General features: G+C 37.2%; 1 protein-coding gene across 4 annotated transcripts in view; it reads left to right on the top strand.

Moving 5' to 3' along the window:
* Window positions 1-405: 405 nt before the first annotated feature.
* Window positions 406-26,188, top strand: part of LOC131041574 (histone-lysine N-methyltransferase ASHR1) — an 85,534-nt gene continuing 59,751 nt past the window's right edge. The window contains exons 1-3 of one of the 4 annotated variants that reach the window (XM_057974699.2): window positions 743-878; window positions 18,613-19,389; window positions 25,640-25,735. In XM_057974699.2, coding sequence (XP_057830682.2) covers window positions 19,352-19,389; window positions 25,640-25,735 — 134 coding nt within the window. In that variant the 5' untranslated portion in view covers window positions 743-878; window positions 18,613-19,351. Of the gene's footprint in view, window positions 879-18,612; window positions 19,390-24,926; window positions 25,736-26,188 lie in introns of those variants that run through there. The other 3 variants (XM_057974700.2, XM_057974698.2, XM_059209558.1) reach the window with 3 other exon arrangements.

Here is a 26,188-nt window from a genome sequence, read left to right as displayed (position 1 = left end):
TATCTCATCAATAAAAAATGAATATAACTTAGTAGATTACAATACACAATATAAAAGTATCCTTGAACTAGATCACATGAACAATGTAATTCATCATCAAATTCCCTATTCTAATCATCCATCATAATTAAACAATTAAATTTGTTAACTTAATCTATAATATCTTTTTATTGCTTAACAAATTTAATAGGACGATGTATTTTTATTTTCCCTCCGTAAGCTTCTAGTCCTAGAAACACACAAAACCGAAGAGACTTAGAAAAACAAAACGAGAAAAAAAAAACCCTAGAAACACACAAAACCAAAAGAGACTTAGAAAAACAAAATGAGAAAAAAAAAACCCTAGAAACACACAAAACCAAAAGAGACTTAGAAAAACAAAATGAGAAAAAAAAAACCCTACATTCTCAACACTATGCTGAAATGTGAGCCCTAAAATGTACTTTAAACCTTGGGCCTCTAAACCTTATTTTCTTGAGAACGCCTTCAACAAATTTGGAGCAACGCTTCGCTTGAGCTTCCATGGTGTATTGAATACATTTAGTCCCAAGTCCAGGAGGCGAGGTGTACACTGCATTTTCAATCTCCGCGCCGAAAGTAGAGATGTTGGAGAGGGTTTCGGAGCTCTCCATTGACAATCACCATATCTTATCTCCTGCAAGTGAAGAAGCCGTGAAAGAAAACACAACGCAGTTGGATCAATCCTCGGGCCATCGTAACTCCGTGAATGTAAATAATAATAAGTTGAAGAAAAAGAAAAAGAAAAAGAAAACAGGTACCCAAGAAAAAATATTGCCTTCACAGAAGCTGGTGGAAACAAACTTTCCATGGAAAGTCGTCAACCGCCCCGGCCGAGGGCGCTGTGCCGTTGCTTCCAGGTATCCTTAATTGTTGTTCACGATTTGAATTGAATTTTGCAATTTTCTGATAAATATAGGTCTTAAAAAACTGGGTGGAGTTTCTGTTGAGGAAGGATGGGATTTTAGCTTATGAAACTTTACTTATTTTTGGTTATCTTCAACGATTAGGTTTCCAATTACAAATGCCTTCAGAACCCGCTGGCAAAAGCCAAATGTGAGGTCCCTGCAAATATGAAGGACTAAATAGCTTTTCCTTGTGATGAATTGAGATGAATTGGAAGTTTGTGTTTCCTGCTCTGTCGCGAGGTCAATTCAGAGCGTTTGAAATATGAATGATAGGTATATAGGGTAAATAAAACAAACTTGTTTATGTGCTTCGATAAGAGGGGTTTTATTTGCTAAATTGGGTGTCTGGCTAGGTCGTATTCTAAACATAGTCTTTAACTTAATATATGAATAATTGCATATAATTGTATTATAAAGAGGAAAAGATGGTATTTGGGGGATGGCTTGGCCATTCTCAAGATACCTTGGCATGTGAGTTCTAAGTCCGGGAACAAGAGAGCATTGCACTTTTACGTACATATCTATTATTTCAGCAGAGAGAGTTCAATTATCTAAAGAACAAAGCAGATTTATGTCATCTCTTAGTTTGTAATAGCTGTTATTTATTTGTTAATGCAAGTTAATCTGATTGTTACTCCATTTGGCATGTGCGAATGTTTGAATTTGCTAGGTTGATAGGTTAGGCTGTCTTCAGTTATGCAACTTGAGCTGGACTGCATAAAATGGCAGTGAAGTGGGTTTACGGTTTGGCATGGAAGCTCTAGAAATTTGTTGCATGACTGAGAGTAAGTCTTGCAATTGCAGAGAGCTATGAGAGACATTAATTGGTATCGGAGAAGGATTTAAAAGTTGTTGCGAGTTTTTGTTTTTCCACAGTTGTTTGTGGGTAGAAAAACAACGAGGTTTAGTTTTCAAGGAAATGTTTGAATAGCATTGGCTATTGACTGTAGATGGGATCTTGAAAATGATGGAGGGGATGGTAGTGAAGAAGAACAATCTCAAGATGAATAAGAAGATTGTTTCTTAAAAGCTCTTAGGAGGATTTTCAGAGGAACCAAGCTGGATGTTCCTATTGGATATTTTGTCATTGATGTCAAAGGTTTGTTGAAAAGAGAACTGGAATGAAATACTAGTCAAGCTGCTGATTATTCATCAGATTTTCATCAGCTATTTAGTTACTTGCTTGAGCTACTTAGTTGTGTACTTGAGCTACTAGTAAGTCAGGGGGAGTAACATTATTTCAAAGCAGTTTTGGTTTTAGTTTGGTTGTAGATAGAGTTGCCATCAATGACAAAGCAAGAGTTTGTTGGATATTTTGTCATTGATGTCAAAGGTTTGTTGAAAAGAGAATTGGAATGAAATACTAGTCAAGTTGCTGATTATTCATCAGATTTTCATCAGCTATTTAGTTACTTGCTTGAGCTGGTTGATTGTGTACTTGAGCTACTAGTAAGTCAGGGGGAGCAACATTATTCCAAAGCACTTTTGGTTTTAGTTTGGTTGCAGATAGAGTTGCCATCAATGACAAAGCAGGAGTTTGTTGGATATTTTGTCATTGATGTCAAAGGTTTGTTGAAAAGAGAATTAGAATGAAATACTAGTCAAGCTGTTGATTATTCATTAGATTTTCATTAGCTATTTTGTTGCTTCAGCTGGTTGCTCACTTGCTTGAGCTACTTGGTAACCTAGTTGAGCTACTTGGTTAATTGGATGAGCTACTTGGTTGTGTGCTTGAGCTGCTTGGTTGCCTGGTTGAGCTTCTTGGTCGTGTGCTTGAATTGCTTGGGTCTGCTTGAGCTGTTTGCTTGTCCGCTTCACTTGCTTGCCTGTCTACTTTCTTGTGCCAAGCCAAAACTATTTGCCACGTCATCCTTTGAAGGTTGGCTCTTCAAAACAGTTGATAAAAAGAGGCAAAATTACTTTTATTATGGGCTGTGATAGTTCTGAAAATGGGGGCTAGGCGTAGTATGCCTTCATATCATATTTTTTCAACGCTTTAGTGGACTGTATCAGAATTTAATAATAGGCGTTTTTGTTGGAAATGTTTTCTTTAATTTTTTTATCCTCACTTAGGTGCGATGAGCTGTAGAGTTTAACGACGTATGAAAGTGGGGCGGCTTTTTGTTCTTGTAAAGTTTCAGAGCTTTATGAACCAAACATGGTATTCACTGATTCCATGTATGCGTGGAAGGATGAAGATTCTCGTGGGCTTCAAGCCTTTTGTAACAACAAAGATTCTTTTTGAATTATACATGAGATTGTGAATGGGGAGGTCGATGTTTTCTATCATCTCTATTTGAAGACGTGTTCTTCTTCTTATCGGGTTTTTACTTGGGAGACGACTTTTGTTATATATATATATATATATATATATATGGTATTCGCTGATTCAACACTATTTTTTATCTATCGCGCTTTTGAGTTTATGCTATGAAAATGTGTTTATTGGCATCTGCAATTCTATTTTGGAGATTTTATTTTACTGCGGGTACGGTGTGAGTTTAGTGTGACACTACTTTGTTTTGTGGGTGGAATAATTTGCGGGAGATAAAAGAAAAGGATGTTATATCATTTTTCTCTATATAGAGTCTTCATGGAGAATATGCGTGATATCAATAAAAATATGGGTTAATTGGTACATAAGATTATCATACTCCGTGTGTGATGGTCTGCTTGATGTTGCTTAAAAGGTGGTTGAGTGTATGATGTTTGAAGTGCTTAGAGGATTTTGAAAAACTTTTTTTTTAAGTTTTGCATTTGATGTTAAAACTGAAGTAGGTGCTTCAGTTGGATGGAGTTTGTGCTTCTAGGAGGGTTGGTGCTCTTATTGAGTTGGACGGAGTTTGTGCTCCTATTTCAAAAGGGGACATTACAAAGAGTATGGTTACAACGCAGCAACTTCCAGTTGTCTGCAACAACACAAATTTACTTCAGCAATTACTGTTTTTATCTTTGTTAGCAACATGGACTCACTTTTGTAGCATCTTGCAAGTCACTTCAGCAGCAAACCTGTGAGTAACTTCACTAGCACCATGAACTCACTTTGATTGCACTTCAACTTTTTTAGCAACTATTACAGCTTCTGCAACTCAATGTTAACTATGTTTGGCTGAGATAACTTTTGTTGACATAGATCTCTATGGACACTTAGCAGTTTGTCAAAGTTTTACCATGATTTTAGTTGGGATCAAGTATAACAGTTAGATAAGAATGAACAATAGATCATCTTGGCAGTTACAGCCCAACAAGAAACAAAAAGGCCTTTATTTTGGGCAGCCAAATCATGCATCTTGATGGGATTGATCCCTCAAGTTACCTTGTGGCATTTAGGACAGCTGAATAGACCAAAATTATCTCTGCAGATTTCAAACATGGTGTCATGTCCCCATCCTTAACCTAATAATCAGGTTCATAAACATATTAATAATAAATAGATTATCATACCTATTCATATTAATATTACATTATTGCTAATATAAGGATTGCATCATGAATTCTGTAATCACCATTGTAGGGATCAGTCACATACATCCATGTCAAGCAGATGTTCACTATTAAGACAATCACCATGAAGATATACTGACATTATAAGAACCAATCGATCATAAAGCATCAACATAAGAACACTTATATTCAATGACAACATTACCAGTGTCTGTTCTGCCATAACTCAGTATCATGTTAAGTATCGACCAGAACTAGGGAAGACCGATAATCAAGTATTGATAGCCCACGAAGATGTAACGATTATCTCTGAGACATCAAGCATTATATGATACAGATTGGTGATTGATCAAGGCATATACAGTGAAGGGAAACAATGATATTGTTAATGAACAACGATTATGATAATATCAATTGTGAACAATATTGATGATGGATAGAGATTCTCTTTACCAAGGATGATGTAATATACAAACCGAATATGATTACAAGTAGATCGATTAAGTCATCCAAGCAAGAGATACTCTCAATAAGATTATTCAAACATCTCAACAAATATTGGACAACCATATATAGTGAAGGGAAACAATGATTATGTTAATATCAATTGTGAACAATATTCATGATGGATAGAGATTCTCTTTACCAAGGATGATGTAATATACAAACCGAATATGATTACAAGTAGATCAATTAAGGCATCCAAGCAAGACATATTCTCAATAAGTTTATTCAAACATCTTGACAAATATTGGACAAGCAGCAATTAATGCCAAACATTGATCTTAATCATGGAGGACAGTGTCCTGTAGAAATTCCAACTATTAATCAATAATCAAGAATATTGATTATGATAAGTGGCGGCAATTACACCAGTAATACAATCGATCATTGTTACAAGATTGATGTTAAGCATTGCAGATGACAGGGGCTGGTCATAAAGACAACGGTTATGCTAATCAATATCATTTATACATAAACCCGACTTAAGAAGAAGGACGATTAGTAGGAGTTGTGTCTCATCAAACATGAAGAGGTGCAATCCTTTGCAAATATAAGAAGGCAATTGATCTCATTCTGGAAGGCATCGATTAGAGCTGGAAGAGCAAATGGATCAAAGACCAATCTGGAATAAAAAAATATTAAGCATTCGGCATTTTATGCAGCAGTCCATTTCTGAACACATTTGTGGTATGCATTATGGTTCATAAGTATAAGCTGCTAATTTAGGTAATATAAATAAGATGAATGATAAATAAATATAATCATCCATTAAATGGAGTAATAATAAATATATGTTTATTTTATATGCATATTTATAGACCCAAGTTCTTAACCAGTTCTGATTCTTTGCCTAAGGAGGGTTATTACATAGGTAATTGGTAAAAACTGAAATAGATTAAATGAATGATCGAAAACTCATTTATAGAGTTACAAGAGATCGATGTTTCTATTAAGAATCAAACGATAACAGAAACAAAATTAGAAACTCCTAATATTTACAATATCATACGATATTGACCATTAAATAAATAACTAAAGATATTATTCTAATACTCTCCCTTAATGGTCAATCTGTCTACTACACCAAGTAGCCTCCTAAACTTAACAAACTTATCCGGATGTAGGGACTTGGTGAGGATATCTACAGTCTGGTCCTTAGTAGGAACATACTAAAAATCCATGGATCCATCTTCAACCAACTTGCGGATAAAGTGACAATGAAGCTCAACATGCTTGGTTCGCTCACGGAGACTAGATTTTTGGTGAGTTTAAGCACCCCTTGATTGTCACGGAAGAGGAGTGTAAGGCTTGCTTGAGACATCTGGATGTCTGAAAGCATCCTTTGAAGCCAAACCACCTCACAAGCTGCTTTGATTTTTCCTCGATATTCAACTTCGATCGACATACCTAGATGTGGACTTTTTGTCATCAACAGAGCTTGCCCAATTCGAATCTGTAAAATCGATGAGTTTGGGATCTTTGGTCCGCCCATAAAGGATACCAAAGTCTGAAGTGCCCTTGACATAGCATAGGATCTGCCTTGCTGCAGCCCAATGATCTGATGTAGGAGTTGTCATGGAGCGGGATATGTAACTCACTGCATAGCTCATATTAGGTCTAGTGGAGGTGAGATATATTAAACTGCCCACGAGTTGCCTAAAATCAGATTCATTCTCAACTGGAGAATCGGATTTGGCTGACAACTTCAGGCTTTTCTCCGTAGGTGTAGATGCAGGTTTGCAGTCCTGCATTTGAAACTTGTTTAGCAGAGCCTTGACATATTTGGACTAAGAGATGAAGATGCCATGAGACTGTTGCCAAACCTCAACACCTAGGCAATAGTGTAGAAGCCCAAGGTCGGTCATGTCAAAAGACTAGCATAAATTCTGCTTGATTCCTTGATTCAAAGATGTCGAACTGCTAGTGATGATCAGATCGTCAACTTAAATAACCAGCATGGTGATATCACTGCCAGTAGTCTTGACATATAAATTTGAGTTAGAAGGACTCTAGTAACCCTGATCTATTAGGTACTTCTCAATTTTCATGTACCATGCTCAAGGACCCTGTTTCAAGCCATAAAGTGCTTTCACTAGTTTGAGTATCTGGTGTTTTTTTCCAGCAACCTTGAATCTAGGAGGTTGCATCATGTAGACCTCTTCTTGTAACTCACCATTCAGGAAAGCACTCCTGATGTCCATCTGATGGACCTTCCAGCCACACTGAGCTGCCATGGCTAGGAATAATCTAATGGTGCTCATCTTTGCTGTCGGAGAAAAGGTCTCCTCGTAATTAATTCCTTCACACTAAGAGAAGCCCTTGGCAACGAGACAAGCCTTGTATTTATCCAAAGTACCATCTACCTTGTATTTGACCTTATAGACCCATTTGCATCCAAAGGGTTTCTTCCTTGGAGGAAGATCTGACAGAACTTAATTGTTATTTTTCAGCAAGCTCTGTGCTCAGTTGCCATAGCTTGTTCCCACTCGGGTATCCCTTTCGTCTTTGTGTATGTCTGAGGTTCATACACACTGTGAATGTTGGCCATGAGAGCAAAATTGACATGATCAAGATGTTTGCTCGTCCTCCGAGCGGTTCTACCCTCGATGAGCTCATCATCATGAAGATCAACAATTGTCTTAGCCCACCATTTAAGCCGAAGAGTAGAAGTGCCAACAACAGATGCAGGAGGTGCAACAGGATTAGGTTCATCAAACAAAAGATCGAAGGAATCTTGAGGAAAGTCAGGTGGTGCAGCTACATTTCTAGGTGATCCTGCAGGAATTGAAACAACTGGAGCTCTCCCATCAGGTGGGCCTAATGGAAGACGGACACCCAAGTCTTGAGCCTTAAAAGGCTGATCCACTGAATCCACAATTGGAGGAGAGAGCTGAAATGGCCCTCTTTCCTCATCAAAAACCACATCACAACTGAAGATGAGACTATCTGTGCAGCTGCGTTTCTAGGTGATCTTGCAGGAATTGAAACAACTGGAGCCCTCCCATCAGGTGGGCCTAATGGAAGACGGACACCCAAGTCTTTAGCCTTGAAAGGCTGATCCTCTGAATCCACAATTGGAGGAGAGAGCTGAAATGACCCTCTTTCCTCATCAAAAACCACATCACGACTGAAGATGAGACTATCTGTCTCGAATGTCAACCAGTTGGTAGGCTTTGTGACTATCACTATAGCCGATGAGCATGAGCTTTTGACTCTTGGCATCCAACTTGGTGCATTTCGCATCAGGGATCCAAACAAAAGCAATGGAGCCAAAAAACTTGAGATGACTGATTCTGGGCTTGGGGCCTGACCAAGCCTCTTTCAGAGTCTTCTTCTTCACAACCATTGTAGGAGACCGATTCAGAAGATAGACTGCAGTGTTAACTACTTTATCCCAAAACTTCTTCAGAACACTCTTGTGTTCAAGCATAGACCGGGCCATTTTGGTAATCGTGCGGTTTCTCCGCTCAACAACACCGTTTTGCTAAGGGGTGTAAGGTGTAGTGAGTTGGCGCTTGATGCCATGTTCACAGAAATGGGAGAAGGCAGAAGAACAAAATTCTCCCCCATTATCAGACTAAAGAGTAACAATATGTTGACTAGACTCTTTTTCTACTAATGCTTTGAACTTTTGAAACACAACAAATACCTTTGATTTCTGATGAAGGAAATACACCCACATTTATTGATTGAAATCATCAGCAAAAAGTAAAAAATACCTGGACCCAAAAACAGGAGTAGCCATAGGTCCATAGATATTAGCATGGACCAGTTGTAGTACCTTAGAAGCTCTCCAGGAGTCGCCATCCGAAAATAGAGTCCGATGCTGCTTCCCAGCCTGACATGGTCCACAAACTTCGAGGTTCTGGGTTTGGATCTTTGGCAGTCCGATGACAAGATCTTCTCGTACAAGCTGAGAAAGATAGTGCACATTTAAGTGCCCATAATGCTGATGCCAGAGTGTACTAACAGAGGAGCGCTTGGCTGCCATGGCAAGCTCTTGATAATCACCAGAATCAACTAGTTTGAAAAGACCATGATCCTCAAGACCCATGGCAACTGTAGACTGAGTCTCCCAATCAATGATATTGCACTGATGTGAATTGAAGGTCATGTCGAGCCAAGGAGAATGTCTCAAAATTTGATTGATTGAGAGAAGGTTGAGTTCCATTCTTGGAACATAGTACACATTGAGGAAAATTAATTTCCTCCCTCCAGACTGAATTTGTACATTGCCCTTTCCAACAACAGTGTACTCTTCCCCCCCTCCAAAAATAATTGAATTTGAGTAAGGCTGAAAATCAGTGAACCAATCCCAATGATGAGTGAAGTGGTGTGAGGCACCTGAATCTATATACTAGGTAGAGGATGTGACATGGTCTGCAGGTCTTTAGCCATGGAGGCGTAAAAGACAGACTCATTTTGCTCAGTGTGTTTCACTACATTTGCTTTAGGTTGTGAACCACTTTGTTTGGCCTGTGCAGCCAAGCGTTTACGACACTCGAGTTTCATATGACCAAATTTATGGCAGTAATTGCACTAAACACTTTTCTTCTTCGAGCCTTCTGATGACGGAGCAGAGTTCTTTTGCTAAGAAGACTAAGATTTGCCTTTATCCTTATGAAAGGATTTGGCTGCAAATGCTTGTTTTGTAGAGGATGAGCTTGTACTGCTACCGAATTGCTGCTTCCATCGGTCAACGAACTTTAGATCAACACCAGTTGAGGTGATGTTGAGTGTTTTGACAAAATGCTCGTAGGACTCTGGCAAACTTTTCAAGGTTATGACGACCATGTCCTCTTCCTCCATATTCCACTCGATTGCTTCTAATTGGTCACGGATGTCCTTGATCCGATTGAGATGCTTCTGAAGGGATTTTCTCTCATCCATGACAATAAAGAGCATATTTTTCAAAAAGAAGGTTTTGCTCTTATTTGACGTCTCATGCAGTGTCTTGAGATGCTCCCATATCTTGGCAGCTGTTTTGCCGGAAGGTATCGGAGGAAGCTGATCGTTGATCATTGAGAGATTGATGAGCATGACAGCTTCACAATTTTGTTCATCAAACTTTGTCTGATTAGGATCGGCTGCAGTGGGATGGGGGACCTTTTCAAGGACCAACTGATCGATGACACGATGCTAAAAATTGTGAACATCGGTTGCTTCTAGGTATTGTAGTTTCTGTCGTTGAATTTTTGACTCCCCTCGAGCAGAATATTCGTCAAAGATTCCATTTTTTGAAAACTGAGGTCAAAGATGGTTGATTGAAAGATAACACGAATATCGAGGCAAGAGTTGTTCAATGCGTGAACGCGACGCTTTAAGAATGAAACTGAGGTAGAAAGCTCGTATTGATTTCGAGGTAGAACTGCGAATTTTTCGGGCACAAATCCCAATGTATGGATTGTTGATGACCCAAATTTTTTTGACAAGAACCTAGAAGAGGTTTGAAAAATCGAGAAAAACCCACTTAGAAGATGGATTTTCTGCAAACCCTAGCGACTGGAAAGAAATTCAGAGGGTTTTTAAAAAACCCTAGCCGACTAGCAAGAACAAAAATTGGCAAATCATCCAAAAAATTTCTTGAAATGCGGATGCCCTAGCCGTTGGAAAACACAGATTTTTTTTTGAAAATAACCCTTGGCGCAGCCGCGAAAGACAAAAATTGCGATGCAAGCAGGTCGAAGAAGACGCAGATGGTCGTCATGCGCACACAGTGGCGCAAAGTTGTGAATAGGCGTCACACAAAAAGGAATTGCAGATTGCACGAACAAAGAAATCACATAGGTAGAAAAAAATCGCCCGTGCACAATCACTCATGACAAACCCAGACTGCGCTACCACGAAATCCACAAAAACGTGAAATAAAGGTCGTCGCGTGGGCTGTGTGAGAGCCGAATACAGGCACGAAATGCACAAAATAAAGAATGCGGGCGAAAGAAAGAAATCCGCACGACGAATCCTAGCCGCATAGGTCGCAGGGTAGCTTAGTAGGCATGGGCATGAACATAGGAAAGAGCCATGCGCGGGAAAAAACAAGACACAAGATCCAGGAAAGAAAGACTTAAAAACCTAGAATAATTTTGAAAATTTCCACTAATTGGAAATTTGGGTTATAAAATTTTCAAAAAAAATTCTCCTAGGCTTTGATACCATATTACACAAGGAATTGGTAAAAACTGAAATAGATTAAATGAATGATTGAAAGATCATTTATAAAGTTACAGGAGATTGATGTTTCTATTAAGAAACAAACGATAACAGGAACAAAATTAGAAACTCCTAATATTTACAATATCATACAATATTGACCATTAAATAAATTATTAAATTATATTATTCTAATAAGGGGTGTGGTGCTGTTAGGGAGAGGCAGAGTAAAATCATCTCAGAAATAGATGATCCCCAAGGGTGAATGGAATCAAGATCCTGAAATCTGGGTTGTAGTATGAGCCCCAAGGGTGAATGGATTGATGATCCTGAAATCTGGGCTGTATTATGAGCCCCAAGGTTGTATGAATTGATGTTCCTGAAATCTGGGCTGCATTATGGAGATGGTGTCATCACGCCCTAGACAACCAAATTCCCCGACCAAGGTTAGGAATTAGAAGGGGTTAAGGTTAGGGCTTTAATAAGGACAGTATCAAGTTATACTTTGAGCAACCCTAGTTATATGATATGTAATTAATGTAACTTAGTAAGTAGTAATGTATGTTGCCCTTTGGGAATTAACAACCTATTAATAGGGTACATTACACATGGGCAGCGAATGAGCAGATAGTCTTTTATAGAAGTAAAATTGGCTCTAATTCATGGGAAATAAAGAGATTATTGGCACAAGAGAAGTTGAAACAATCAGGTAGTTCATGCGAGAAAATGCCAACCATTCTTAATAGGAGTCATTGAGGAAGAAGAGAAAAAACATAAGCAGAAAGAAAATCATCATAGAGTGTTTGTCCAGTCAAAGAACAAAGCAGATTTATGTCATCTCTTAGTTTGTAATAGCTAGGGTTTTTTTTCCCAACAAGTTTGTAAGCCATCAAAGGCTGATTTTTTCATATTAATGCAAGTTAATCTGATTATTATTTCATCTGGCATGTGCGAATTTTGTTTGGTTTGTTAGGCTGCTAGGTTAGGTTGTCTTTAGTTAAACACCCATATCAATAATCTTGTGCCCTCTAGGGAGCTCAATCTATATCACTTTATTGTGTGTCCTTTGATGTTGGTTGACCAATGAATATTTGTGTTGTGATCCCATTCCTCAATCCTTTTCACCCTATAATTTTTCATTCAAAAGATTTCCTTCCTCTCAAGGGTATGATTAAGATCTTCCACTAAACTTGCTTCTTTAGATCTTAATTCTTATGACATCTTGTGCATAACAATTTCTTTTTCCACATTTTCAAGGTCAGCTTCCACTTTTATCATATGCACAAAATTATCTCCAATGATCTCCTTGTTCCACTTGTGTGCCTCCACCTTGACATGACACCATTTTTTTGGAGGATGAATTGTGTACATTACTTAATGTCTATCCTCCACCACTTAATGAGCTTGTCTCCAAATTTGAGGATTTCAAATCACAAAAATATCTCCAACAACCTCCTTATTCCACTTGTGTGCCTCCACCTTGACATGTGCCTCCACCTTGACATGAAGAATTGTTTACATCCCTTAATGTCTATCCTCCATCACTTAATGTGCTTTTCTCCAAATTTGAGGATTTCAAATCACATAACCTCCATTTTGAATGGGATCCCTTTGGGCTTAGGGTCACACAAAATATCCAACACACTAGCCAATTATCCAAACTTGCAAACAGTAGAATTTTTTGTTGAGAATGTTGCCTAGTTTAGTGCTCACTTAGAGCATATCAGATACCTATCCAATGTGACAATTAGGTCCCTAAACTCTTCCTTAGGTGTTATTCTCACAATACTTGTTGTGAGGCCTTCCATAATCTCTCTTTTAGCTTTGAAGGCCTTTGTGTAGAAATATTGGGGGGTTGATGTAGTATGTTGAGATACCTATGTCCTTCAATATAAAATCAATGGGATGGGTAGTGCAGAGGCTCTAAAGTAGTGTTGGGTGCCTCCCCTCCAGTAATCTCCTTGCTATCACATACAACATTGCATCATTAGACACAATTTGGACCACATTTTGTACACCAACCTTTAAGACAACCTCCTCTAACGTTGGACTCACATTATCAGCATTCTTTAGTTTGTTAGAGTCGTCGAAGGACCTCAAGAACACCATTTGACCATTTACACTGTTAAGTTACTAGACAGTTGTCGAGTGTATGATTGCTTCAATTTTTCTACCCATTTGATAATGCAGTGCTGTTGTATCCATTTTGGTTCTGAAATTTCTTTTACTCTTCCACAATTATCTCTATAGTTGCCTGCCTTTGTTTTTTTGGAGCAACAATTCACTGAAGTTATGTAGACAAGGTGCCTTGAACCCTTGCTCTGCAATAGCTGAAGTCTTCCAATATGGTCTTCTTGCTATGTCGAATAGTGAAAAATTTCACACAAGCCGTGCTTGCAATCACAGTTCTCCTTGTTCCAATGTACACCTTTAAGTGAAGATTTCAAGCTTGGCATGTTCTGTGTAAAGAGAAATCCATTTGGTTGCATTCAGTTGGAATTTGATGAAGTGGATGTGTTGCAATTCCATGGACTATGAGGGAGCCTACAATCACTCTCTTTTTCGGCCTTTGTCTCCCACACCATGTTGGGATTCATCACTGTTGCAATGGCTGCAGCTGGCCTCAAATTTTCCATTTATTTTGCTCTATCAAAGTGAGGTCCAATTTTCATCTCCTGCGCCTTTGACACAACCTTTAGATATAACTTGATGTTGCAATCAAGAATGCATGCAAGGTGGGATGTAAGGCACTTGATGCCTCCACTCAACTTCAATGATCATCCCATCTATCAAAGTGAGGTCCATTTTCATCTCCTGCACCTTTGACACAACCTTTAGATATAATTTGATGTTGCAATCAAGATTCCATGCAAGGTGGGATTTAAGGCACTTGATGCCTCCACTCAACTTCAATGATCATCCCAAAATCAGATTTGGTATACCATACTTCCAAGTGGCATCCCCTATTGCAAATCTTTGGCTTCCACTTCTACTTCCCAATACCATTGGATACTAAGTACAAACTCTGGCATTGAAAAGAAAACCAAATTTAATTGCCAGACACTCTAGCATTAAAAAAATGAAGAAACCTGACTTTGAAAAACTTAAAGAGACAAATTTTATTGTTGCAAAGGCCTAGCCAGTTTAGATTTATTTGAATGCATGTGAAACATGGATGTACGCATAAAGACATCATTTCTAAATGCTTGGAAGAATTTACAAATGTAAAACAAATTTAAAAAAGCTGGTGAAAAAAGCTAGTTAAAAATAACATACTCGAATGATTGTTGAAAATCTTGCTTCAACAATAGCCTAAAATCCCCACAAAAAGAGATCAAAGGCAATTTGTAATTTTTCTCAACATTAAAATATCATATCTGAAAGTAAATTTATTATTCAATTACAAAATTCCATCAAAATCATCAAAACAGTGGATGTAGAACAATGAATTTTGAAACCCAAATTGCTCCAAGACAATAGAAACTGAAAATTATTATTAATTTCAGAATTTTTTACAGAAATAAAGGTCTGTTACAGATATTTTCCATGTGCAACAACTTGTGCAACAATTTCTAAGCTGCAGCAATTAGTTTCCTTTGCTTATGTTGGAGATATCTTTTCTCTCTTTCACTAAGATTCATCAAGTTAATAAATCCTTCAAGCTGGCTAGATCAGTGCTCTGATACCACTATAGTGTCATTAAAACCATTAAATTTCAGTTATGAGAATAATATTTTTCATTCGACCATAAATCTCATCAAGTAATACAAACAATGAATGCAAAAAACAATGAAATTGTTGCCAGAAATTTATAGAAGCTTCACAAACTGGATTTATTAATAATTTTAGTATTCGTTACAGGTTTCAGGTCTGATACAAATTATTTTCATTGGCAGCAAATTCTTTAACAAATCCAAATCTCCTAATTCAAACTCACACAAAATAAGACAACCTCACTGAGTGCAAGGCACCCGAAAAGCCCAAAATGCACTGTAAATCATCCAAACTTGCACAGTTGGATCTTTGTGCCTAGAAGAGGGTATGTACAGCCAAAAAAAAGCAAATGACATCTACTTCTACAGCAAACTCAATAACTAAACCAAAGCTCAAACCTGGAACACTGAAAACTACTACAACAAACCCTGTGGATGAATGCACTGAAAAATGCTGCAAATGCAAACTCCTGCACAAATGTAACCCTTGGATGAGATTACTTGCTGTAATCTACGGCCTCTCGTCCTCAGATCACCTGAAACCTATGGGCATCTTGTCCACAAGCCTCCGGCTCCAATGGTTTACCTGCCACTAAAGAAACACAAGCAACAAGCTTCGTGAGAACAAATGATGCAATGCAATAATGTCTAAATGATATATTTCCTATTCAATTATAAAAAATGGCCCAAGAGGGGCGTCCAAGATTCGAAAGCCTTGCATGTAGGAGCCTCATCAATTAGTGGCCAAAAATAACCCTTGACAACTTTCATTGCCAATCAGCTCTGATGGTTACAAAAACACAATCAATGACAGGATTCTGTGTTTCCACAACCGTTCAAAAGAATCCACAAATTCTCCATGCCAAAAGAGCAATTTACTATTTATTTCCTTATTTGATTTAATGTTTATTTGTGCAAAATATGGAAATTGCATCGGAACAAATAAAATATTAAATTAATCAATTATTGTTCTAAAGCTATCTTGTGGCCCTGACTTACTATTTCTGGACAGTGGAAACTTACTGTTTTTAGTAAGTGCTCTTTTTGGAAAAAGAGACATGACACAATTGGTTGGTATGTGAGTGAGAAAGGAGGGTGTGAAGGGCTTGAAAATGAATAAATCCTGCACTTTGCTTAGACCACGGGCCAAGTTTTTGGCAAAGACTCAACAAGCCCCTCATGGTTATTTATTGTGAGTTTCAGACAAAAAACTGTTGGAACTCACCTGCTAGTAAGTGGGCTAGTTTCTTGGCACTTGCTGTCAATTGCAGACAGAAAAATGCTAAAACTCACTTGTGAGTAAGTGGGCTAGTTTCTTGATGTACACAATGACAAGTGTACCTTGTAAGTTTTAAAATCACGTATTCAATAATCATAAGATGATTTATATTTAATTAATCAAAGTTACAAACAATAGAGCCAAAGTAAGAGTTGAGAATCACAACTATGAAGCGCATCATTATGCCAAAATAAGAAATGTTGGATTCATAATTACATTGAGCAGCAAGCTCAAAAAATCAGTCATCATTCGATGGAAACCTTGAAATTTGGTTATTATCACTGGGAGAACTAGACTTATTTGTCTTGTGCAACAAGACCCCAACCAATACTAGCTGCACATCCTAGTTCCCAACTCCTAAGGTCTTAGGCATCAGTTGAGATCTAAAAGTGGAATGCTGCATCCTTACATTTTCTTGAACAATCAATTGCCCTAAGGATTTAAGTCTTTTCCTTTCATGTTGATATAACTATAACAATGATGAGCCGGTGGTGTCTCATTAGCCAATAGGCTATATTATGTGAGGAACTTTGACCAGAAAGTTGTCTCATGCCTGAAAACAATTTTTGACTACCCGATAAACCATTTTCAAGTCGCCAGTTTAGTCATTGAATAAATAATTATTGGCTGATTATGTGAGAAGCTTTGACCGGAAAGTTGTCTCATGCCTGAACAATTTTTGACTACCTGATAAACCATTTTCAAGTCGCCAGTTTAGTCATCGAATAAATAATATAAAATTAAATGTATCTGAAAGAAATGTGCACCCATCGAAAACTTTTTCCCCTCTGTGGATTTGATGTTTCTTAGCAAGAGTAATGGCATGCAGGTAAGATGTATTCCTCTTTCTTACGTAAGGCATCCTAGTCTTCCGTTCAGCCAGACATGAATGGTGTCCAGGCTTTAGTTATGGCATACCACATTTCCATGCTACCAGTAATTAATGGCATGTAGGCCCTGTCCGCTGAGACTATCGGATGGCTACAAATCTCTCTGATCGCAACTTGCATTCTCTGTAAGGCTTCTTCTTCATAGACGAAGTTGGGTAGTTTATAAATAAATACAAATAAACTTTCATGCTGCCACGTAACTTGTGTAGGTGGGTGCAGTAAAAGAAACTGTAATTTATTAATATAGAGCTACTGTGGAAATGTAATTAAACATAGGTAGCTTTATGGCCAAAGATGTGCTATTGAATTTTTTTTCTCACAACTGTAAATTTAGTTGAGCAGTTGAAACATTCCTCCTCTGACAACTCAAAGCTCGCAGTTAATATTCTCCTTCAAAAGCTGCTAAAATCTTGTCTCAAGCTGAAGATTGTAGGGGCTCTGGAACCCTGACTTTGTGAATAGATTAAAGTAGCAGCTGCTTTGGTATGGTTTTGTAATATTTTCCTCCAAACCTTGCCCATTTTTTCTCAAAGGCATCGTTGACAGCATAACTCAATTTTTGCAGGATCTTGAGGTAAGTAACCTACGATGGTTTGAGTGGTTTTTTAAAGTGGGGAGTCTGTACACGGTTGACAATTTTGTTTGTATCTGTTTAATAAATGGCATTGGTTCTCTGGTTTTATCTATGGCTATATTTTTAGATATATATTTTGTTCATTGTGAATAGATTGAAGCAGCATCTGTAGGGAAATTGGTCTTGGGACACCTCATTTTAGGCACGCAATCTGTAATGACTGACTACAGATCCCTGCTTCTATATGTCTGCAAATCTGCCATTTTAGCATTGAAACCTACTATTTCTTTTGATGAAAGATGAAAAACCTTCTGTTTTAGGATTTTAATCACAAACTTAGCTACAGATGACAAGTATTCACCATAGAAATACATACAAAGCTTGAAGCCTATTGTTTTAGGGCTGTTCTCACTAAAAGCTGCCCAAAACTGCCTGCAAACATGTTTGCTTTTTGAAACCCTAACCACTATTTCAAACAAGAAAAGCTGTTGTTGTTCTTTATTGATGAAAACCCTAGGTGTGAAGGTGTTTTTGTTTTGTTTTTGCAAAGGATAAAGAATCCACCATGAAGATGGCTGGAAATCTACCAAAGTTTGCGATGATATCCTTCAAAATCAACAAGAGCTAGAATAATACCTGCCAAGAATGCTTTGAAGGAGATAAGTGAACCTTTTTGCATCGGAAAACAATGAGAATGAAGGAAGAGGGCGGGCCAAAAAGAGCACATATTAATTAAAGCTCTCATAATTCCATTGCGATCTCTGCCATGCAGATGTCCTTATATGAATAAACATCTGAACAATACATTCTAAATGCGGTTTTTTAGTGAAATGGAAAATCTCTTATTATTTTCAGATTCAGATTTTGCTGCTGTTATAAAAAAGGACACATTAATTACAGCTGTCATAATTTCATTGCAATCTCTGCCATGTAGATGCCCTTATATAAATAAATATCTGAACACTACATTCTAAACATGGACTCTTTATAGTGAAATGTAAAATCTCTGTTATTTTCAGATTAAAATTTTGTAGCTGCTATAATCTCAAAGAGATCACAGTTGAAATCGGCAAATGTAAAAAAACCAAATGTAATACTAATAATTCATCTTATGAAAAATTGGGAAATACAGGTTTTAACATAGATTGCTGACAAGGGATAAAGAATCCGGTTTTTCAAATGGAGAAAACCCAAAATTCTGGTTTTGGGGTCTGTCGATATGCACAGTCACATATGGCGTTCTACCGCTAAACTGCTGGCCCCCCTTGGGTTCAGGATCTGATGAGTATCTGAACTGGCCTTCCAATGAGAATCACATTTGCGGTTTTTTAGTGAAATGAAAAATCTCTTATTATTTTCAGATTCAGATTTTGCTGCTGTTATAAAAAAGAACACATATTAATTACAGCTCTCATAATTTCATTGCAATCTCTTTCATGCAGATGCCCTTATATAAATGAATATCGGAACGCTACATTCTAAACACGGACCATTTTTAGTGAAATAGGAAATCTCTATTATTTTCAGATTAAAATTTTGTAGCTGCTATAATCTCAAAGAGTTCACAGTTGAAATCGGCAAATATAAAAAAACCAAATGCAATACTGATAATTCATCTTATGAAAAATTCAGAAATACAGGTTTAAATATAGATTGCTGACAAGGGATAAAGAATCCAGTTTTTCAAATGGAGAAAACCCAAAATTCTGGTGTTGGGGTCTGTTGATATGCACAGTCACATACGGCGTTCTACCACTAAGCTGCTGGCCCTCCTTGGGTTCAGGATCTGATGAGTATCTGAACTGGCCTTCCAATGAGAATCACATCTGGGTTTGGGGTCCCTAAACATTTCTATTACCGTATCTGGCATCATGATTACTTTCATTTTGTGCACGAGGGCTTTCTTCCAGTAAACTCTTTGCTTCTTTCTCTCCATATAAGGCTTAGCATTAACTGCAGTTTGTTGCCTTTATTTTTATAGACTTCGATGGCAGTTTCAACACAACCATTTTGTAAAAAATAGTGATCATTATATTCTGAGGCATTTAGGTTTATAGTCTCCTTTGTATTGTCTATGGTTGTAAAATCTCCGTGTCCAAAAAAGGTCATGTTTTGTATACTTGGAAATAATCTACAGTTATTAAATCTGTCTATTGTTAAATCATTTCAATCTGTGCACTGGTTGAATCTGCTAGTAATTCCCTTAAGTCCATAGAAGGGTTTGTGGCTTGCCATTTTTTTTTGTGTTAACTGCAATTAGGTCTACAGTTTATCATTTTGTTTGTTTTGTTCATGGTTCGTAATGTGTGAGAAAAGCAATGGTTTTATTATTATTTTTATTATTCACGATCTATAATCACTGTATTGTTTGTGTGTCCTATTCGAGAAATCCCTTAGCCCCAATATAGACAGCAGAAAAATTATAAATTTGGCTAACAGTTTATTAAATATATGCAGAACACTTAGATGTGACTAAAGATTTATTAAATATACACACACTGCTTAAATGTGGCTAAGAATTATTAAATATATGCATAATGCTTACAATATAAACACAAGTGTGCTTAAATTATAAACATGGTTTTGGGTTGGCTATATCCATTGGGTAAATCATTTTTTAAATCTATTGAAAATATCCTTTGCTAAATGTATTGAGGTTTTTTATTAAATTTGTTGAGGGCATCATTTGTTATCGATTGAGATTGTCTTATTGTATTGTGTATGATAATGATAATAATTACACTAGGACCTATATGAGTCACTTCGCTAAGATAAATCTGGAAATTAATAGCTTTTTGTTTAAACATTACAGAAATGGTTCGTACCAAGCAAACAGCCCAAAAGTCAGTAGCAGGGTATGCCCATTACCTGAGGGTTAAAAAGGATCCTCAATCACCTGTCAAGCCGGTTTTGGATGACGCCCCTTTTTAAGTGAAACAAGTCCCAGAAGAAAGTGTTGTAATACCTTCTGAGAAGAATATCCCTGAAAAAGAAAATGAGCTTGAGTTGGAATATTCACCTATAAGGCCAATAGTAATCAATTCTGAAGAATCCAAAGAGTATACTCCTCTAAGTGAGATTGAATCGGAAGGATATACCCCATTAAGTCCTAATGAGTCGGAAGAATCCACTCACCTGACTCCTTCCGATGAGTGATGTAACGTGTTACAACACTTCAATAAAAATGTCTTTCCTTCTATTACCGAATAAGGATGTAATCCCTTCTACTATAAAATAAAGATGTAATCTCTTCTATTATCAAATAAAGATGTCCTCTATTGTATTTTGAGTTAAAAATTGTGTATTTCTTAATGATATCTATATATATACTTTGAACCTAACTTATATAGTAAATGGGAAAGAAGTAGAATGAAATTATTTGATATCGTTATATTTTAAATTTATATTGTTTTCCTTAAATATTCAATAGGAGTATTAAACTCTCTAGTTGTTTTATAAGGCTATAAGATAGGGAATATTATAAAAGTTACGAAAGATGTAACATTGCAAATATGTCTCTTATCGCTAAGAATTATCAATATCTCCCTGTTGCAGAATTAATAAATAGAAATGGCCTCAAGAACCCCAAGGGCGGGGTCAAGTAATGGGAACGAAAGGTTAGATCAAATTCTTGATCTGCTCAATCAGCAAAGTGCAAGGATGAATGATCTCGAACAAGAGGTTCGAAGGGTCGGAGAAGTCCGACAGGAAGCCCCAAGGGTTGAGGAGCAACTCGACAACCAAGCCAGAATAGAAGAAGAGCTGGCAAAGGATTTGAAAAGGATAGCCCCACCAAAGTTTGATGGAAAAACAATTGGCGATGGTGCAGAAGCATGGGTAATTGAAATGGAGAAATATTTTGGTCTTCGCAACATGTCAAATGAAACCAAGGCAGTTTGGGCTGCTTATCAGTTGTCTGGTGAAGCTGCTACTTGGTGGGACAATGAAAAGTCAGAAAAGAAACTACAACCAAGAAAGATCACTTGGGATTTGTTTTTACAATCCTTCAGGAAAAGGTGGCTTCCACAATTATTCTTCGACAAGAAGATGACAGAATTTCAAAACCTTACTCAAGGTAGTATGATGGTAACACAGTACTGGGAGAAATTTACTAATCTCCTTAAGTATGTTACGCAATACCAGATGGATGAAAGGTTCCGCATTCGGAAGTTCATTTTGGGTTTAAGAACCCATATAGGAGTGGAGGTGGATATCCATAATCCATTAACTATGGTGGAGGTATTTGAAAAGGCGACTAAGCAAGAGTAGAAGTTACAACAGTTGGGGAACCTCCGAAAGAATGAGAACAACCGACCGAATTTTGGGAATAGAAATTTCCAAAGGAATCACAATAGCAACAATCGGCAGATAAGAAATCTTAAGAGGGGACCCAATACCCAGGAAAAAGGAAGAGCAAATCAGGATGGAAATAAGAAAGCAAACAATAACACCAATGCTCGACAGAATATGGACAGAGGAAGGTCAGGTGGCCATCCTGGTCCTAGGGATGGGTGTTATAATTGTGGAGGGAGTCATTACGCCTCCAATTGTCCACAACGTACCCCAGCACAGAGAGGATCATATCAGCAAGGAGCCCCTCAACATCAGATTCACGCTGCTGTCGACAATCGTCAAGCTGATTTCCATACTGAACCATCCATGAATTTGATGTTGAGGGGCTCCTTGCTGATATGATCCTCTCTGTGCTGGGGTACGTTGTGGACAATTGGAGGCGTAATGACTCCCTCCACAATTATAACACCCATCCCTGGGACCAGGATGGCCACCTAACCTTCCTCTGTCCATATTCTGTCGAGCATTGGTGTTATTGTTTGCTTTCTTATTTCCATCCTGATTTGCTCTTCCTTTTTCCTGGGTGTTGGGTCCCCTCTTAAGATTTCTTATCTGCCGATTGTTGCTATTGTGATTCTTTTGGAAATTTCTATTCCCAAAATTCGGTTAGTTGTTCTTATTCTTTCGGAGGTTCCCCAACTGCTGTAACTTCTGCTCTTGCTTAGTCGCCTTTTCAAATACCTCCACCATAGTTAATGGATTATGGATATCCACCTCCGCTCCTATATGGGTTCTTAAACCCAAAATGAACTTCCGAATGCAGAACCTTTCATCCATCTGGTATTGCGGAGCATACTTAAGGAGATTAGTAAATTTATCCCAGTACTGTGTTACCGTCATACTACCTTGAGTAAGGTTTTGAAATTCTGTCATCTTCTTGTCGAAGAATAATTGTGGAAGCCACCTTTTCCTGAAGGATTGTAAAAACAAATCCCAAGTGATCTCTCTTGGTTGTAGTTTCCTTTCTGACTTTTCATTGTCCCACCAAGTAGCAGCTTCACCAGACAACTGATAAGCAGCCCAAACTGCCTTGGTTTCATTTGACATGTTGCGGAGACCAAAATATTTCTCCATTTCAATTACCCATGCTTCTGCACCATCGCCAATTGTTTTTCCATCAAACTTTGGCGGGGCTATCATTTTCAAATCCTTTGCCAGCTCTTCTTCTATTCTGGCTTGGTTGTCGGGTTGCTCCTCAACCCTTGGGGCTTCCTGTTGGACTTCTCCAACCCTTCGAACCTCTTGTTCGAGATCATTCATCCTTGCACTTTGCTGATTGAGCAGATCAAGAATTTGATCTAACCTTTCGTTCCCATTACTTGACCCCGCCCTTGGGGTTCTTGAGGCCATTTCTATTTATTAATTCTGCAACAGGGAGATATTGATAATTCTTAGCGATAAGAGACATATTTGCAATGTTACGTCTTTCGTAACTTTTATAATATTCCCTATCTTATAGCCTTATAAAACAACTAGAGAGTTTAATACTCCTATTGAATATTTAAGGAAAACAATATAAATTTAAAATATAACGATATCAAATAATTTCATTCTACTTCTTTCCCATTTACTATATAAGTTAGGTTCAAAGTATATATATAGATATCATTAAGAAATACACAATTTTTAACTCAAAATACAATAGAGGACATCTTTATTTGGTAATAGAAGAGATTACATCTTTATTTTATAGTAGAAGGGATTACATCCTTATTCGGTAATAGAAGGAAAGACATTTTTATTGAGGTGTTGTAACACGTTACATCACTCATCGGAAGGAGTTCGGGGAGTGGATTATTCCGACTCATTAGGACTTAATGGGGTATATCCTTCCAATTCAGCCCGACTTAGAGGAGTATACTCTTTGGATTCTTCAGAACTGATTACTATTGGCCTTATAGGTGAATATTCCAACTCAGGCTCATTTTCTTTTTCAGGGATATTCTTCTCAGAAGGTATTACAACACTTTCTTCTGGGACTTGTTTCACTTAAAAAGGAGCGTCATCCAAAACCGGCTTGACAGGTGATTGAGGATCCTTTTTAACCCTCAGGTAATGGGCATACCCTGCTACTGACTTTTGGGCTGTTTGCTTGGTACGAACCATTTCTGTAATGTTTAAACAAAAAGCTATTAATTTCCAGATTTATCTTAGCGAAGTGACTCATAGGTCCTAGTGTTATAAACCTAGGCTCTGATACCAAAAATGTAAAGACGTCAATCTAGGATCTAACCCTAAACTACTCTTTATTAATAAATAAACTTAAAATTTCAATCTCTAAGCATATTTTATACAAGATATAAGCAAACATCGAATATATCATAATAATGCACAAGAATAATACAATATCCAATACTAAGAAGTTCTTATTTCCTACTTAGGCTTCCAAATTGCCTTAAGAATATACAAGAAGATGCATCCGTCGATCTTTAATCTGAGTCGCTTCCTTTTGTCTTTTGAACGCAGACGAGAACAAGAATCAGGCGCTTTTTCTGCCCAACCTTGAAGCTTACGCTTCCCTGGAATTCTTGGTCAATCAAGAATACCCGACCCTGCACGAATTGGTTTAACCAAAGAATTCAAAAGCAAGAGGGAATCTGGTGCATGCCTAGATAATATATGCATTTTCATTTTTCCTCCTTCATTCTAAGAAACAAGCATTCGCTATCATACTAGGATGTGGTAGAGAGCGTAAATAAGGAATTTCCATCTTTTTCTACGGATAATTCTAACAATAACTCGGTCGAGTATATGGCATGCACAACAAAGTAATAGTTGGAAAAAGCAACTATTCTCCCTAAAACATCCACATTCGGCACCCGTCCTGAAAGGTAAATTTTCTAACTCAAGCTTAACCCTAGCTTGATTCCCTCAAACACAAATTCCATTGAGAATACAATCTTTCTTTTAAAACAAAAATAGAGATATCATTTTTCCTTACTATTCATTACTTGTCTAATATATCTATCGAAGACAATCTTTCATATTTTGGAAAACGACAAACTTTTATAAGCAATAATCTTAAAATCAATCTTTCGACTAAATAAGACATGTATGAAATTAATCTCATATATAACCTAAAGTACGCAAACACATTCTTAAAATAGAATTAGAACTAATTATTTTTATGCAAAATACGATATTAACAACATCTTTTCTCTAAATTCTTTTCTTCTATTCCACAATGGTTTACAAAGCATTTCAAATAAGATAATAATAATTGCTACCCATTTGGACGTACATACCTATTATCTAAACTTCCATTTCTACACATTTTATACCAAATATAACAAATAAAATAAAACATAAACAAAGGATTCTAACCTCTTGGAAACTTAGAGTGGTTTGTAAGATTTTGAGCTTGTCGTTCTTTCGTCAAATGATTCCACGCCTTGATCGCAAGTCTCTCCCTCTCCAACTATCCTTACCTCTATATCCAACTATCTCTCTATCCAACTATTCTTACCTCTATATCCAACTATCTCTATTGTTCAATCTCTACGAAATTAGCCAAATATCTTCTCCTTTCTCCAACTATTCTCGCCTTCCCTTCAAGAAATTATCGCTCTTCTAATCTTGTGTGAGAAAGAATGAAATAATGTGTGTGTTTATACGTCTATTTATTCTAATCTTCAGCTACGTTTGCTGCTATCCTTTGGGCCTTATTTACTGTTCCATTATTTCTATTGTCATGTTTATTAGTTGGTTGTAACTTTAATCTCCATGCATGTCTTTAAATTAAATGCAACCCTCGTTTTGTGGCAAGCTCGAGTCTTTTTATTGTTTAAAACTTGCAATGGTTTCAGTTGGAGCTTTGATTGCTGCTTGAGTCGATGCTTAACATGGATCATGGAGGCGTTTATATTAACTGCCGACTTCTCAGCTTATCCACCGTGGATCGGGTTTGCATGCCAAGTTTAAATCAATTTAAGTTCTTTTTATATGTGTCGATCAAGGTAGATATCGTGGCTTATGTGTTTTACACATTATTTATGTTTTAATAGGAGTGGTGGTAGTCGGTGGTATTTCCCTTAAACTACGCCTACCTTTAAACAACTTACCTTTAATTTGCCTCCCACCGTATTTGACCTGCGTTAAAAGTTTTGACAGCGGCTACCGTGGGTGGAGGAAGTCTGCTAACAAGCCGACCAAAACGGCTCAAACTTCGGCTTCAAACGGTCGACTACCTTTTCAACCCGCCACCTTTATTAACATGTTAATAAAACAATAATATATATACATTGCGTTTAATTCTTAAATGTTTAAAAAGAAAACCTAATTAAAACATTTAAGATATTTAATAAATTAATTATACATATATATATTTATAATGCCCGATTTCTTTTGTAAAAATG

This window comes from Cryptomeria japonica, chromosome 8 (genome assembly GCF_030272615.1).
Source record: "Cryptomeria japonica chromosome 8, Sugi_1.0, whole genome shotgun sequence".
Lineage (NCBI taxonomy): Eukaryota > Viridiplantae > Streptophyta > Pinopsida > Cupressales > Cupressaceae > Cryptomeria > Cryptomeria japonica.
The sequence above is the reverse complement of the archived record's forward strand: the minus strand, read 5'-3'. Positions and strand labels throughout refer to the sequence as shown.